Source organism: Netta rufina, assembly GCF_964035555.1.
Source record: "Netta rufina genome assembly, chromosome: 2".
In the NCBI taxonomy this organism is placed as follows: domain Eukaryota; kingdom Metazoa; phylum Chordata; class Aves; order Anseriformes; family Anatidae; genus Netta; species Netta rufina.
This window is the reverse complement of record NC_140124.1, coordinates 94,973,671-94,990,784: the sequence shown is the minus strand read 5'-3', so window position 1 is coordinate 94,990,784 and position 17,114 is coordinate 94,973,671. Positions and strand designations below refer to the sequence as shown.

The window sequence follows — 17,114 nt, the reverse complement described above, 5'->3', positions numbered from 1 at the left end:
TCTTAATAATCACACCACATGCCTTACTTTGTCCTTCCTCAAGTTGCATTACTACATATAAAAGTGAATTACTTACCTGTAATTTGAATATTGAAGAGGAACAGCACTCTATCTTGTGTTTTCAGAAAGAGACAAGCTAAGAACTTCTGTTTAGATTGTAGCTCTCAGTAACTGGCACTTAAGTATCTGAACAGCTTTACTCCTTAAGATTTCTAGTCCCCAGCGTGCATTCCCAAGTAAGAAACTCTCTCTGGTGACTAGTAGCTATCCACTACATGCACTTGTGTTGTTGCCAAATACAGAACATACTGTGGTAGTTACATGTAAGGCTTTTCTTGGCCTTGGATGGTATAAAATTTGAAGTAGGCAAAGTCAATAGTGAGAGAGATATAAGAAAGCTGTGGAGTTTTTGCTGATTTTTTTTTTTTTAAGTAACAATAATAAAACCCCTATGTTGTAGTGTACTATATGTATCCCATGCGCTCTATATTTTATGAAGAAAAGTATTATGTATCATTTTACACACTTACTGAATTGAATTATTTCTTATATCTCCAGGATTCTCAGTTATTCCAAGTCCAAGCAAAATAAATTGAGGGAAAAAAAAAATCTTTTCAGGTATTAACTGAAAGTGGTTAAGAAGAATTTATTGGCAGGTGGAAACAAAGCCAGGACTAATAGCCTACTATTAGAGCTCCAGTTACCAGACAATCTAAATATCAATAAAGACTCACATTTATTACAACAGATTCAGGAGAGGAAAGTCTGCTAAATAAAAACGAGTAAATAAATAAAATCCTCAGAGTTAGTGAAAAATACATGCGTCCTGAAGAAACAAAGGACTGAGATAATGAATATCGGTAACATGTTTGCCTGGAGATAATGCACTGGACAAACAATGAGCAACAGTAAAACAGGAATAAAATGTTATTTCAGCCTCTTGTATCAACTCCTAAAGAAATTCCAGTTAGAATGCTCAGAGGACAACCCTGTTACGCATTTATGATTTTTTTGAAAGGATGCTCTTTATCTCCTGACACCATAGAAAGATCATGAGCTCCACGTTTAGGCAACGGACTTTTAAAAAATAAATTGCAGCAAATTGACAAGTATCCCACAACCCACTTGATAAGTATGGGAAATTGAACTCTTCCATGATCACCTCTCAGTTTTACAAAAGGGTGAGCTATCAGGGCATAAGTTGCCTATTTGTCTAAGAATGCAGTTATTTAGATATTAGTTGCCTACACATACATACAAGCACACCAGATTTCTGAGTAAAGACTGACAAAAATTATGTGAACCACTTTACCACATCCCCTGTGTCAAAACATCAGCTAAACAGGATGCAAGAAATCACGTAAGAAGTACCAAGAACAAAAGCTAAATGCTATAGCATAAAAAAACCTCCTTAACGCTATGTAAAAACATGCGCCCTGTTAAAATGAAAGAGTTCAAAAGCCCAGAAAGCTTTGACACAGATGGAAAAGAAATACATACTGAGAAGACAAATGCAAAAGAGGTGAGCGTTCAGAATTATGTCAACTGCACTGGAAGAAGTGGTAAACAGATATAATAATAATTAAAAAAATGCTTTTGCTTGTCTACCAATTCCCATTATTTGGCTTTGGAAGGCTGAATTACTTACCATATTCAGAAAGAGGAAGGATCTGCCTATTTCTTGGAATGTTAATTAAAACCCACCCCCACTCTGAGTGGACCCACAGATATCATTCCTTTTAGAAGCACAGATCTACTCAAGCCAGAGATAATCCTCCTTCATCAGAAAATACATCTACAACAGTATAAGCACAAAATTTATGTTTGATTTCATAAGCAGAATACATGTTTTTTCAGGTGTTTAATTTTCATATTTTGGAAGTCAGATCTAGGCTAAAATACTAAATGGCTTTCTGCTGTATTATGATCTTCCTTTCACTTATTCCAGTCTGCCTTTGTTTTCCCTAATGGGCTTTCTGTATTGTGGTTTTCCTTTTTTTAAAAAAAAAAAAAAAAAAAGCTATGCAGCTTTCTGCATAGTCAGTGGAGAGAAAAGTCACCTCCACTGGATGAGCCGAATCACTCGTTTTTTGTGATCCTCCCTGTAGAGGTGCCCATCACTCAGGCTGCCCTTAGCTCAGACTAGGTAAGGCTAACACTATGCAGAACAGGTCTCCTCACCGTTGGATTATATGAAGTTTTAGGATTAGCAAAGGAGGTCCAGCTCTACCTTACTTGACAGTTCCACACAGCACAGAGAGATTTTCAAAATGTACTTGAAAGTGCAGCGCTCCTCCCTCCCTACCCCTCAAAACATGCCCACATCTATTTAGGCATTTTTGGTGTGATTCCATGTCAACTGAATAAAAACATGGCTTCATTTCCAACCTAAACTTTGCTCTCTATCCATATGAATTTTGAACCTTGTTATCAGAAATACCTAGCTTTCAGGTATGAAAGAAACACTGGATAAGGAGTTACGCAATTGCTTGATAAAAAACAAAAGTTTAAACAATGAGAACATCCCGTAATCATAAAAATGCTTATTTTATTAGATGTGTCCAGCACATTTAGTCACCATTCAGTTTCTTGCCTCTTATGCGGTATTCTGTACTCTCTTACAGAGCCAAACATTTACATTAGTGGTACAAAAATACAAGTTTTTAAACGGAGGAGAAAAAAATATATTTATACACCTTCTTACTGTAGTTCTATCTTTTGTTAACACACAATCACAATTCTACTAGGAATAAAGCACTTGTTACATTGTAGTGTAAAATAAAGGTACTTTTTACCAACTTCAACATTAAGACAAGTAGCATGAGTTACAAGAAGAGTAAGTCAAATCTTATAAAATATTGTGAAACTCCATTGTGTTTGGAGCAAGAATGGCATTCACAAAACTTCTATAATCTCTTAGCAAACAAATATTTTAGTCTAATTTATTAATTGGGTTATCTGTAGTGTTTTCTAGAAGAAAAAATGTTGAAAGTGGTGAGGTAACTTTAGGGTATTTTTTGAAAGCAAAGAGGTGAGAGTAATTTGCGTGGGATTTTTGTTTCTTTCAAGAGTCACCCTGAAGTCCAACAACAGAAAACAAGCAAAGAAAAAAAAAATGGGCACAACATGGAGGAAAATTTTGTAGAAAACCAGTGGATATAGAAGACCAAAATTAATTCCAGGGAGATAACTGACAGTTCATATAAAACCATCCAGATTCACTGAGAGAAATCCCTTACTAGGCTGGGCCATGCAACAAGCAAAATGGAGACAAGATTTCTTAAACATCTTTTTGGCAATACAAGACACAATGCACCTAAGGAAATGTAAAGTATAGAAGGTGTGCTCATTATCTTACCAAAGGTAGTATCAGAACACATTATACTGAAGGAAAGACTGGGGAAACAAGAAACACGAACTGACACAGACTCATCTGCCTAACCAACCAGAAAAAAACGTCTTTGCTGCACTCAGGCCCACATAACCCTATACACTTTTCCATGCTCAGCAACCTACCCATCCTCTTCTTTTTCCTTCAAGCAACAATGTTAGGGAAGCTTTGTGAAATGATGCTTTAACAAAATTGGAAAACATCCATTTAAAGAAAATGCCTGTTATCTGCTGACAACATCCACAAGAGAAGAGAAAGTTATTAACTAAAGGAGATGCTGGTAATATACCATAATGCTTCAAGAACTATTTGTTTTGAGAGCCAAGTGTATGCTTTGCTGTGGCTGCATGGTTCTTGTCCTAGTATCTTTAGTTACATTAATATTTATACAAATAGACACACACACATACAGATATAGAAAAATTATCACTTAACTCTGCTAGACCATTGCAAGAATATGAAAAAAAAAAAAAACTGAAAACCAGCTCTGCAAATTTCAAATTTATTGCAATATATCAATATTAGAGTAATACTGTGTTTCTAATTGTATTATATAAAATGTAATGCTATGTTTAGAGAAAGTTAATACGTCCTTGGCTCTCAAAACAAAAGAAAAAAAGACACTGAAGGTTAAAAGGCCCACAAATAGGATCTCTGATCTAATAGATTGCTACACATCTTTATATAGCATTCCAGACTAAGGTGGAAGAACAAGTAAGATAACAATCACATATTTCTCACATTCCTAATAATGTGTGCTACCCACAATTATTGTAAACCCACTCAGAATTTCACTGTATGTTTTCCTTTTACAAATCTTCAGGCAGAGACACACATTCATCTAACAACCAGCAGCAACAATTTAAGCTATCGCTGTCCTGTGGTTGCTTGTTTACTGCCCTCACAACAAAATTGGCAGAAAAGAAGTACTTGCATGAAAACTCAATCAAGTAAGGAAAATTAAACTCCCAAAATAAGCTCTAATAATGAAAAAATAGTCTCATGTTAACAGCAAGATGAAGGACTTTATCATTGATAAAGTGTCATCTAACCTGAATAAAGAGTTACTTTTTTCTGTATCTTAGGTACAAAAAGTTGAAGTCCCTGTATCTGTCCCTAAATCTGAACTTTTTAACCTGAGCAATATTCTTAGAAATACAAGACATTCAGTATTATTATATATTACATTCTATCTGTATGCAATTATACTTTAAAGACTGAAACACACAGCCGCAAGAAGTATAACATCAGGCTACAATAAACACATAATTTGAAAAAAACAACACTGAATAAAAACAAAAAATAAAATATTTTTTTTGTTTTGTTTTTAAAGTAAACACAGATCTGTCTGGTAAAATTCCAGCGTTCTCGTCTACATGTTGTACAAATACCAATAAACTTACCAACCAAAGAAAATATCCCAAGATTGTGCAGATCCATCAGAGATTCCATCCAGGAGAAAGGACAGCAGTTTAAAAATCAAACAACTACATTCACTACATTATGAAGTAAATACAATGCAAGAATGCAAGCTGACAGTACAGAATATATTTGTATATATATTATCCAGAATATAGGAAATGAATTAAACATGCCACACAATCAACTTATATCTTGATTGTCATGAATTATCATGTCCTATTCAAATCAAAAGGTAGGATGAAAGCCTTAAATCACTAATATTTGGGCACCACTGGCAAAGAGCGGTGTCGAATACTTCTGAGTACTTTGAAAAGTTCCATTCAATTTTGCTGAAAGTAATCACCATGCAGGAAGTTAAACATTCTTAATTTTACACAAACGAGGCCTTTAAATTTCCAGCTATGTTTTTCCTTGAAAAACATACCCTAATTCAACATCTTTACAAAGTGAAGAAGATATTTGTGTATTACCACCCAGATTTCACATTGCTGTATGGGATATGGGACAGTGTATTATGCTCTTGTCTTAAGAAAGCAATATTTCTTAAATCACATCTAAAATTCTTAGACTACATTTGTTTTAGAAACTTAATTTTTCTATTTGTACATAGCATTCTTACCTCTTCTTCCTTCAAACACGTCATTGATTTCTCTCAACAGCATAGACATGTCACTCAGCTGAGACTCCCAGGCCTCACAGAACACCTCCAGATTTTCTTTTGCAATCTTGCTAGATGGATGCAATGCCAATGTTTCTACAGCAGAAATTATCTGGACAGAGAACAAAATATTTGCTATTGGAAGACATCCTGGTAAATAGTGTTGCACATGAATTCACAAATGCCTCCACAGGCAAACCGCAGAATTTAAACCATTACTATTTTATGTTTATAGTGTATTCATCTGACACTTGCAGGTTTGATTATCTTCCTTGTGCATTATTTTAGCCAACACCCAACACTGAACTGTAACTCTTTCTTGGAGTTGCTTTGAACAGTTCAATGTGAGGTCTCCAAAGAACTCATGCAAATAAGTTTTATTTACGTCCAGTTAAAGTGGCTAGATAAAAGCTAAGCATACCTGTGGGCCAGTGACCTGAAAGGTATCTTCTGCATGTATGCACGTAATCTCAAGGGGCTCTGTTCCAGAAACATGCCTCAACAAGCGACACATCTAAATATATACATATATATACATATTAAAGAGAAAAGAATGGTAAAAATATGGTTTCATTAGTAATGAGAAAAGGCACACATACACAAAATTACTGACAGTCCTGTCAGAAACTTACTGGGGACTGCACAACTTGGTGTTTCTCAGGGAGCATTTACAATAAAGAAAAAAATTCCTGCCTTGAAAGGTGTAGAAGAATCACCAGGAGAAAGAAAATTATAAAAAAAAAAAAAATCATTCCAACAGCAACAATTTCACACATAAATATGCCTATGACTTAATAAATCTGAAAGTAATCAGACATCTACAGAACCTGGAGAAATTTTGTAGCATAAATGACATCATCAGAACAGGCTTATCATGAACCATGTGGAAAATTTAGGCTTTCATCATCCAAAGGACTGAATTATCTTTGAGCAAAACAATGTCATATTCACATAGGGAAGAAATATCGTTTACTTCCACAGTAAGCAAAAGGTAGGCACCCATATTTTTGTAGTAAAATTAAAAGTGAACTTCAGGCTGAAGATGAACACTGAAGGTTTCAGATTGGAAGCAGAATTTATAAAACAGAGATAACACACACTAAACTAACTATACCTTGTCCATTACCAGAAACAGTTTAAAGTGTAGCTATAAATACTCTTTTACCTCACAATAATGCCTGGAAAAAAAATCAGTGTCTCACTAAAAGAGACACTGAAAAAAAAAAAAAAAAAAAAAAGAGTCACAGAAAAAAGGGACATTAAAACTGAAATTATAAACGTCCAGAGTTGATTTGTTAGTCCCTGAAGTTCAAGCACATTGCTTCTGCATAGTCACAATACTGGGATGAATTCTCAAGCCCCATATTAAATCAGAATTTTTTAGAAATTGAGTACTAGATATCACACAGGTATAGCTACCAGTGTCACCACATTCCAGATCAAAATAATACATATCTTTTTGTATCTCCTGCTGGTTCAGTTACTTCTGCTCAACCTTAAGACAATAGTACATTACAGAATTCGTAGAAGTGAAGCAAAACCATGTATGCACACTCTTATTTTATTTTTAAATAGTTGGAATTATTCAAAAGGTTTTCTGGCTTACTATGGAGAAAGATAAGGGAATTGGGAAGTTCAATTTAAATAGATACCACAATTTGCATTCTGAAAAATTCAACACACTAAAATTGCATAAATGCTAGAATTCCAGAAACAGTCCTAAATATTCCTGGCACAAGAAGCTCAAGTCTTCCTCAGTCCGTCTACTTCAGTGCTCCAACACTATCTTAGCAAGCCTTGCTCTCAAACCACTTGCTTCGTCATGCAACTCACGACATCTACTTAACACCACACACCACAAATACGGTAGGCAGAAAGGCAATCCTTCTGACCTTTGAAAGGAACAGCAACAAAAAAATAGGTCTTACTCTCCTGTTCACATGTATGAGTAATGAAATACAAAACTTTGGATGCAATAATACCTGCAGTACGTAAACACTGTTGTTCACAAAGAATAAAAGATTTTCTGTGATCCTCTAACGGACAAAAAAAAAAAAATCTTCAAAACAGTGAAATTCATTGGACTGAGAAACTTAACCTTAGGTTCTCAGCATTCTTAAAATAAGTCTTTGGGTTCAGCTGTTGCTGGATACCCACCGTTTGAAGAAAAGGCTATAATCTCTACTTGGATCTAGAAGCCTACTTTTTCATGAATACTTTAGCCCCAAAACATGCATACAGATAACACCAAGTCAAACAATGAATTTAAGTGCAGACCCAGGAGAATTGGTAAGACCGTACAATGTACACCCCATTTACAACAGCCATATGCCACAGTTATACACCTGGCTCAGACCATACCAAGAACACCACAAAATTCAACAGTATGCTAGGAAAATAATAATAATAAACAACAATGAAAAGAAAACAGACCATAGCCTTCCTAAAAAAATAGATTAAGACAAATCCAGCCACACATTTGCTATGTGCCTTATAAAATCAAAGCAACCATGAACTCACCTCGACAAGTTGTTCTTTCTGCTCTGATAGCTTGCAAGTATATTCTGCTACAGCTTCGAGATTTCCTTCTACTCCTGTGATTTTTAATGCTTTGAGAACCATATGATCTGTATGGTATTTTAGAAGATCTGCCGCCAGAGATGTTGCTGCACCGTGGACCTTGAATAGCATTAAAAAAAGGAGAGATAAACCTTGGAAGGAAATAAATGCACCCAGTATCAAACTGAATCAACTTAATAATCAAGTGATTTTTTCAAGAAGCAAAAAATTTACTGCTATGAAAGCTCATAGACAGCCTGGGGCTTTAATTCTTCAGTTATTATTCAAAGTACAAAGATATATAATCCACTACTCTCAAAAATAACCCAACCAAACATGAAGAGAAACAAAAGAGCAGCTGGGTAGAGTCAGGACATGAGATTATAACACAGCTGCTTTCTGATGATGTTACAGCTGGAAAAAAAACAGGTGCCTAAATTCACGGGGCACCAAGTTCAGCATAAGCATGGCACAGTGACCAATCTACTTCTCATGAAGAACACACATTAACAGAACAAAGCTGCAACATCTGAATCTATAATGCATTAGAAATTAAATTTCCAACAATGAATTGCCAGAGATGCAAAGAAAAGCTTGAAAATAATCAATTGGCTTGTGACACAGCTTTAGAAAAGTAAAAACCTCCTTTTCTGCAAGGAGCTTGAGGCCAGAGATAGATCTTTGAGCAGTCTCAAAAATTCTCACCCTACATTCCCAACAAGTAAGGAAAAGATCCCCTTTGAAATGCATCCTTAAATCCGGACACTTTCAGACTCATGGATCTGCTCAAAATGTGTTGTTAAGGACTCTGCTTGACAAGAGCTATCAGCAACAGCTGCTGCTGGTTCTAGTGACTAGTCATACTGGCTTTACCTATGCCCTGTAACCAGCCCCATCTTAAAAACATGAGTAAAACAAACACAGCATCCTGTTTTAGAAATAGCAGAGCATTCTTGTGATTGTTGAGTCTTGTAATATTCACTTTACTGGATTGAATTGAATATACAACACACTTGGCTGTTCAATAAGGTTATTTTTCAAGTTCTTATGAATTCAAAGACCTTGATAATGTGATGCCGGTGAGCCTTGGCTGTGGAAAGAATAGGATGTTTTCTAGAATATGTATTTTTTCTCCTTGGAGCCTACCTGTTTTCCTCCCTTCCCCTATGTAGTACTATGCAGCATCATAGAATCATTTAGGTTGGAAAAGACCTCTAAGAAAATCTAGTCCAACCCTTAACATAGCACTGTCATTAAACCATATCCCTAAGCTCTATGTCTACAAGTTTTTTGAATATCTCCAGGAATGGTGACTCAGCTTCTTCCCTGGGCAGTCCATTCCAATGCTTTACAACCCTTTCAGTGGAGGAATTTCTCCTAATATATAACCTAAACCTGCCCTGACACGACTTAAGGCCATTTCTTCTTGTCTTACCACTCGGTGCTTCAGAGAAGAGACCAATCCCCACCTTGCTATAGCCTCCTTTAAGGTAATTGTAGTGTGTGACAGGTCTCCCCTGAGTACTTCCTATGCAGTCCAAAATTAAGAGGTTATGTTTGATTCTCTCCTTTCCTTTTTTTTTTTTTTTTTTTTTTAATTTAATGCAAGAAACCCGGATTGTTTCCTTAAAACCTTCTACTACTTTTTAACAGGAAGAAATAATGCTATGACAATGTATTATGAACTGTTTATATGGTGTTGCTTACATGCCATTAAAAATTAGCACAAACTGCTAATCTCTGATACGAAGTGAGCTCTGAAGAAAGGATATCTGCAACTTATAATGCTGAAGTAGGAGCTGGCAATTCTCATTTATATATAGACTACACTGTGATTACCTTTTCATTAGAGATTCTTTTCATCATGATCTAAAAAAGAAATTTTCAGAGCATTAAGCAGGAAAATGATCTCAGGGAAGGAATGTACCTCTAGTTTCTTTCATAAAGTGACAAGAGGTGGGGAAATGCTATTATAACAAAGTTGTATTGTGTTCTCAGCAACCCAGGCTATTAGAACGTTTAAATTAGTGTCACAGTATTTAATTTCATCAATAGAGAGCCTGTTTACTGACTGATACATGGTGGCACCAGAAGTCAAAGACTGGCAGGACAGTCCTCAACCAAACACTCTGGCTACTCTGGGATCAGATACAAATCCAATCACTGCACAGGGAACAAGATAAATAACATAATACTCTAAATTTTTTTCTACTGATTAGCATTAATCTTGCACATTTTAAAAAGCTCTCACTAAGAAAGCTTTTGTACTTTACAGGTCACAAAATCAAGGCATACAAAACTAAGGGTTGTTAGTTTAAAAATTCAAACCCACTCAGATTGTTCCACAGTTTCTAGAATAGCTTCATACACTTTCACTTGCATAATGTGGGACTAAATCACAGGGCATAGGTAACCCACTATTTTATATTTTATGCCACCTCTGTTAGCTAGTTTACAGAGGTAATTTTCTTTTATTGGCATCTGAAAAAGTTCTTTAACATAAGTGTAATGAGTATGTACTATTTGTTGCATGGTGTTTTCACAAATAGAAGTCTGTGGGCAAGACAGTATGGTAAGAACTACATTTATGGAGCTAAAAAAAATCCACAATATTTGTAATTTCTTCTACATACTATATGCCAGCTGCTTTAGCTTTATGATCTCTTTAATTACATAGTTTCATACTATTTTGACTGGGAATCCTTCCTTCTCATTCAGTACAGGAACGATGTCACCCAGAAAGGAGAGTCTTACAGGGGAATGTCACTCTGGAAAAGCTCTGCTACTGATTTACTACATAACAATGACCAAAGCAAAAAACTATTAGTCAAAGAGCACAGATTATGTATACTCCATTTCCTGGGGGCCCAACACACTGCCTAGCAGCAGAAGTGCAAGGAGCTTAACAGTACCTGAAATAGATTTGAAACACAGTTCAAATCTTCAGGACAGCTGCAGGAATTATTATAATCCACAGGTTCAAATTTCTCATTTTGCCTCTATTAAAAAATACACAGCATGATTTTTAAGCAGCCATAGTTAGCATGTGAGAGGTAACGAAACCAGCTGAAAGCGGTTTGTTAGCCAAGTATTTCCATTTAAAGCAGCTCGGAACACAGTCTGAGCAAGTTCGCTGAGTCTCTCTAACATCTCTCTAACATCATTGTACTGCTCTGTAGGCTTGTATAGAAACCCTTCTTATCCTTAATGTTCATTTTGCCATCTGTTTAATGGAATAATAGTAGGAAGGACTTTAAAAAGATATTTGAATGCTTTTCAAATATTTCAGAAGCTGCCAACAGCCGGTAATTCTTTATTTGGCTCAAATCTGTGGAACAGACAAGGCACCAATGCTATCCATAAACAGAAAGGGAGGGAGGGGTAAGGTGGGACCCTGATCAATAAGTGCAATCCATCCCACATGCCAAATGAGGCAGCTATCTCATATTGTATGTAAAGATTGGTATCATTTGGCATGCTTGCATTTAGGAAAAGAATGATTACAACGAGCACATACACAGCTGCCAACTATCCAGAAAAATACCTCACTATAATGCATAGTCATAATATACTTCTGCTTTAGAAGTCAATAAAGGAGGTCATATACAACTAATATGTTATTTATTTAAGAATATACCATATATGTGTACTTTGCAGGCATACACAAGCAAAATTTAGCCGTTACATTCAAAGTAACAATTACACACATGGTACTTACTACCAAGCATCTTTTTATTTGATTCTTGTCAGAGCCAGCAAACCAACAGATTTCTAATCAGTTATAAGAAATGAAATAGAAGGTGATTGCATATTAGCTCGCTTATGTAATTCTGATTTGGCTATTCTTATCTATAAATAGATACTAGTGTTTTCGGATCCAGGATCCTATTTTACAACTTTATATCTGAAAAGTAAAAAATGCAAGGCTTTCTTCAGTTTTTGTTTGTTTAAACTGGACTTACCTCTCTTTTAAGTTCATTCATGCACTGGCATGTTTTTAAAATGGCTACTTCCAAGTCTTCCATAAGATCCTTGGTCTTCTGGTTTTGCTACAAGCCAAAGAAAGCAAGCAGACAATAAATTATGTGCACGTACACAAAAAAAAAAAAAATCCACACAGTAAATACCACCTTCACACATTACTTCAAGTTTCTTTAGAAGATGGTTTAGTTCTAGATGTAATGTTTTCATTTGCATATCCTGTGTAGATTTTACTTGAAGAATTCCTTTATAGAGGTATTTATTGCTGAATCAAATCTAAAATTAATAGTGATGAAAGCTAATTGACTGTTTTGGTTCAACAGAAATTTTATTTCTGAATCTCACTGACCTCTTTTCAGCAAAGCATTTCATTAAAATTTAAAGCTTCCCAAAACCTACTTCAGGATGTTTATACAGAAAAGTAACATTTTTTTTCCTATTTAATATTAACAAACACCTTTCGCAAATAAAGTGTGACCTAAAAAGTTATATTAAATATATATTGAATTAAAAAAAGGCAGCATGCTTGTAAGACTTTAGATCATTGTCTAATTTAAAAAACTATGGTAGCTACATTTTGTTGAGTTAGCTTCAAGACAGAGCTCCAACTTCTGCAAAAAAATACCCATCTGTGAACAAAACAAATGTCAAAACAAATACAATGGGAAAAATAGCAGTGAGTTTGCATCCATATCCATAAGATACTGGAAACAATTATCCAAGGTGGGGACCTTCAACAAGGCCACAGCTGCAAAACAGCTAGCCCTTCAGAGTATAATTTACATAAACACAGACACAAAATGTCTCAATTATTTTAAAGGAAAAAAAAATCCTCCAAACTAGTATCATCATTTCCTCAGGTATTCTTATCTGTTCCAAGTCTCAAAGCTACCTGCCCCTCAAATATAACGCACTTTTACAGAAATTACTTAAAGAAAAGTAACATCACAAAATCATTTGTTAACACAAGGATCATAAGATTTTATATTCACTACAGTGTCTTTTTTTATTCTTTTATGTATTAATTTAGTTTAGTTTCTTTCTTGTGCAACTTTTTTTTTTTTTTTCAATAAACACATCTGAAAGAATTTTCCAGTTCAAATAAGCTTACGGGAAAACCTAAACCAGGACACTACCTTCCAATTTTACAAGCTCAAACATATACAGCAAGGATTTCAGAAACACTTAACTTTCAATCAATAGCATTAGATTCTCTGGTGTGTCCCAGCTAGTTTGCATTCACACAGAAGAATACAAACAAGCAGGCCAGTGATGCCAGTCTATAATTTAAAATTGATCTACATTACAAGACACTTCTGTTTTAAAATCCTCTCTTCACTGAAGACTCACAGTTACTCTGCCTGCTGAAAGGAAGTACGATGAGTGAAAATGGAGATAATTGGGCACTCTAAGAGCTCTACATATCCCCCAGTTCATGTATCCCAAGGCATGAAAGTATTTTGATTATCAACAATTCCATGTGAATTCCATTAAGTCCCTCAGAAAATATTCCCCCTCTGACAAAGCTACTGAGCTAAAAATGAAAAGCCGCTTCAGTGAGCTGATACTGTTTTAACTGCAGAGTCCTCATTCATAGCTAGGCTGGATTATTAATTAATGTAAATATTTAATGCATAAGCACACGTGCACACTCAAATATTTTCACGGATCATATATATGCATAGTTTTGTACTAGGCTCTCATTTCTATCACCTGAAATGTAGCATGTAAATCATCTAGAGGTGATGAGTTTCCACCAGTAATACAGCTTAGAACTACCCAAGCTAAACGGTTTTATTTTCTTATTGTAATCTATGCAATAAGCATTCTAGATGTGTCTTCTTTTTAATAACAACATTCTGTATTATCAATAAGATTTATATGCTCTTCAAACTGCACTACTGCATTAAGAACAGTTGGTGGCTACATCTGATTCAAAGAGGAGAAAAGGAAGAAAAATGCCTTCTCAGAAGTAATACATTCAGTATTAAATGTATCCTATACTAGTACACATCTGCCATATTTCAGACTATTAAGATTTTGTGTTACACATTTCCTTAGGAACAAGATTGAAAGGAAGTCAGTACCAGGAACAGAAACTGCATTTTCCGTCTCTGCTTTTCCTCACCCTTTTGCATTTATTTTCTACTGTCTTCAAGGAACAACATATGACAAACGACAGAGAGAAGCCTAACGTGCTTCTTCTCTAAAAAACAAAATTACCATCACTGAACCTTTTTGAAAAGGATGAACAAAAATACTGTGTAGTCATAGCATCTTTTCTCTCTCATCACGCTTTCTGTCCACAGGGAAAAATAAACAAACAAATAAATAAATAAATAAAGTCAAGTTTTAGAATATTTCACTTTTCAATAGTTTAAATATTTCCAATATTCTGTTGAAGAACAGAAATATAAATGGTGGTCACTGCCATGGGATTAAGACAATTGAAGTCTCTGAAGAACCTCATCAAAAGACCTAGTTGTTTAAGACTGTGAATTGACATTTCTATTAGCCTTCTTGTTTCCACTTACAGCTTCATGAAAATTAGGCTATCATCAGGGTAGCCTAATTTAGGTGTTAATGAATCAGTAAAGCAATATCACTGGGACAGAGGGAAGACAGTATTGAACTTGCAGAAACATAGAACAAACCCTGACTTCCTTGATTAGCTAACTTACTCTGAGGGATGCAATCAATAATCTCTTCCTAAACCAGAGGAAGCATGGCATTAAAAAGTTCTTTCAAAAGTAGAGGTGAAAAGATTTACTTTGCTAAAAAGCTCTTACAGCTTGCATCCATACTGAAACCAGCTGCTCTAGTTCCATTTTAGCCTGCTTAGACAGCTCCAGAATGTGTTCTCTGTGCTCATGACTGGTATAGGCAGAATCCGTGAAGTCCTCTGTATGTTCCAGGATAACCTCCAGCATTGTTGAAAGGTTCTCTTTTGAGAGAAAATAAAGATTCTCACGAAGACCTTCCACCTTATTCTGAAAAAAAGAAAAGAAAAGAGAATTTATGTGGTTATACTACTGTGATGGAAAGCAGATGCATCAATTTACATTTTATTTTTCTCCTCAGTGCTTTTTAGTATTCACATATTTTCAATACAATCCAATAACTGTGTTGTATCAGACCTCCAGTTTAGGGTGGGTATTTTGTTTGTTTGTTTTTAAACAAAATTCCCAAACACTCATCAGATCTAACAGCATTGTTGTCCTGCAGTCAATATGATGCTTTTCAGTTCAGTAAGTTTTAAAAATTAGTTGTGTGTTCTGTTTGTTTAATCTTTAGAAGATTTTCTACATGCATATCATCAGTTTTGAGTATTTTTCTAAATATTTACATATAGTATATTGAATACTTTGAGGGTACTTCTCAAAAATTCCAACCAAATTCTGAAGAGGGGAGGGGAAAAAATAATCAAAGTGCTTTATAGACCCTGAAGAAATAAGACACAGTTGTTTGTTAACTCTTCTTAACTGAATATGAAATTTAGATGAGCCTTAATCAGAAAAAATACACAGAGTTACAAGATACAACTTCAATTCATAACATTTCCTTTGAAAGATAGTATGCTCTTCTAAATATTTGGATGAGTATCCGTGGGCATAGTTTTCAAAGTATTACCAATTATGGAGAAAAGATTCTTCAACAACAACAATTTTAATGAAGTTCTGATATCCTGATACTTAGGTTTATTCAACATTAAAAGCATCACCTCAAAACAAACAAACAAACAACAACAACAACAAAAATTTGAATTCTGAATGTATTCTAACCCAGGAGGAAATGGCAAATATCAAAAGGTATATTTTGGCCACATCAGTGAACTTATCATCACCTTTTGTCAGGTTCTCTTACATTTTGAGACATTTATTTAAGTTACGTTGCTAAAAAGATGTAACTCCGCCATTTGTAACTGAAGAAAATAAAAAAAAAAATCAAGATTCTAGTTTTGGGTTAATTTTTAAGCTGTATAAAACAATACTTTTATATTCTTACCTTGAATTCTTTGATGCCAGAATATATACTGATGGGTGCCATTTCATTTTCTCCATTTGGTCTAGAGTCAGTTACAATTTCTATTACCTGTTCCAAAGCTAGTCTCATCCGATGAAAAACACCATCTTTGTTTATACGAGCAGATTCACAGTCTGGATGCCTAAGACAAGTCTTTTAAAAAAAGCAAAGTTAATGATTTCTGCTAAAACAAGTCTAAAGAATGTGTTAGAATACAACAAATTCTTTCTGTTAAAGTGCTATTGTGTTAAGCAGAATTCATAGAATTATTCAGAATATAAAGATATTCTTTTACATGTTTTTTACTCTTATACTTTTGAGTATGAAGTTTAAAGTACACCTGAGAAAGAACAGTCAGCTCTCCTGCCAGATGCCATACTCAGTGATTTATCTAAACTTTGTGAGATTGTGAATACTCACTCACCTTTGAAGCAGTTAGGAGCATCATGGTGCACTTCTCAAGAACAGCCCTAGAGGCTGCCATTCTAGCCTTTTTCTTCTCATCCTTCAAATCCTAAATACCAAAAGAAAAATGATTTGTATATTGCATATTTTGTTTACTGGTTATGAGACTGGAAAATAGAAACTCTTGAAGATGGACGTGTTGTGAAGAAGCGTCTTTATGACGTCTGACGACAGCTATTTTGAGCCTAGCTTATGATCTAGAACTTGCCTTTTAGACAGATTTTAATTTATGCATTTATTCTTGGTTCTTTTCAGTTCAGATTTCAAAGAAGAAAGATTGCAGAGATAGAGAATACTACATAAACTGTCACTAATTTCTTTATCCTTATCATAGAGCATTATTTATAAAACAGGAAAGGAAGCAATAAAAAAAAAAAGACTAAAAATATTGTCTGAAATGGAAGAGAGGGAAAGACAGAGACAGAAAACACCATATTTTTGTTATAATGAGAGAAGGAAATAGAAAATGTATCTTTTATCTGCTTGAATATTATATTTACCATAAACCAATCAATAAAAATGTTTAAAAATTTAACAGGCTTAAAAAACAATTGCTGTATAGAAAGTACTGAGTAAAAGAACTTTCCAAGAACTCTCCTGGGAGAGGGATATAGC

The 17,114-nt window shown here is 34.8% G+C and overlaps 1 protein-coding gene across 1 annotated transcript in view; it reads right to left on the bottom strand.

Annotated features, from left to right (window-relative positions):
• The window catches only part of CTNNAL1 (catenin alpha like 1), a gene marked incomplete at its 5' end in the record, with an annotated part of 53,649 nt that overhangs the window by 10,322 nt on the left and 26,213 nt on the right, over nt 1–17,114 (bottom strand). The window contains 7 exons of the mRNA XM_084281502.1: nt 5,433–5,583; nt 5,893–5,985; nt 7,992–8,150; nt 11,993–12,079; nt 14,801–15,001; nt 16,017–16,187; nt 16,459–16,548. Of these exons, the coding sequence (XP_084137628.1) occupies nt 5,433–5,583; nt 5,893–5,985; nt 7,992–8,150; nt 11,993–12,079; nt 14,801–15,001; nt 16,017–16,187; nt 16,459–16,548 (952 nt within the window). The remainder of the gene's footprint in view (nt 1–5,432; nt 5,584–5,892; nt 5,986–7,991; nt 8,151–11,992; nt 12,080–14,800; nt 15,002–16,016; nt 16,188–16,458; nt 16,549–17,114) is intronic.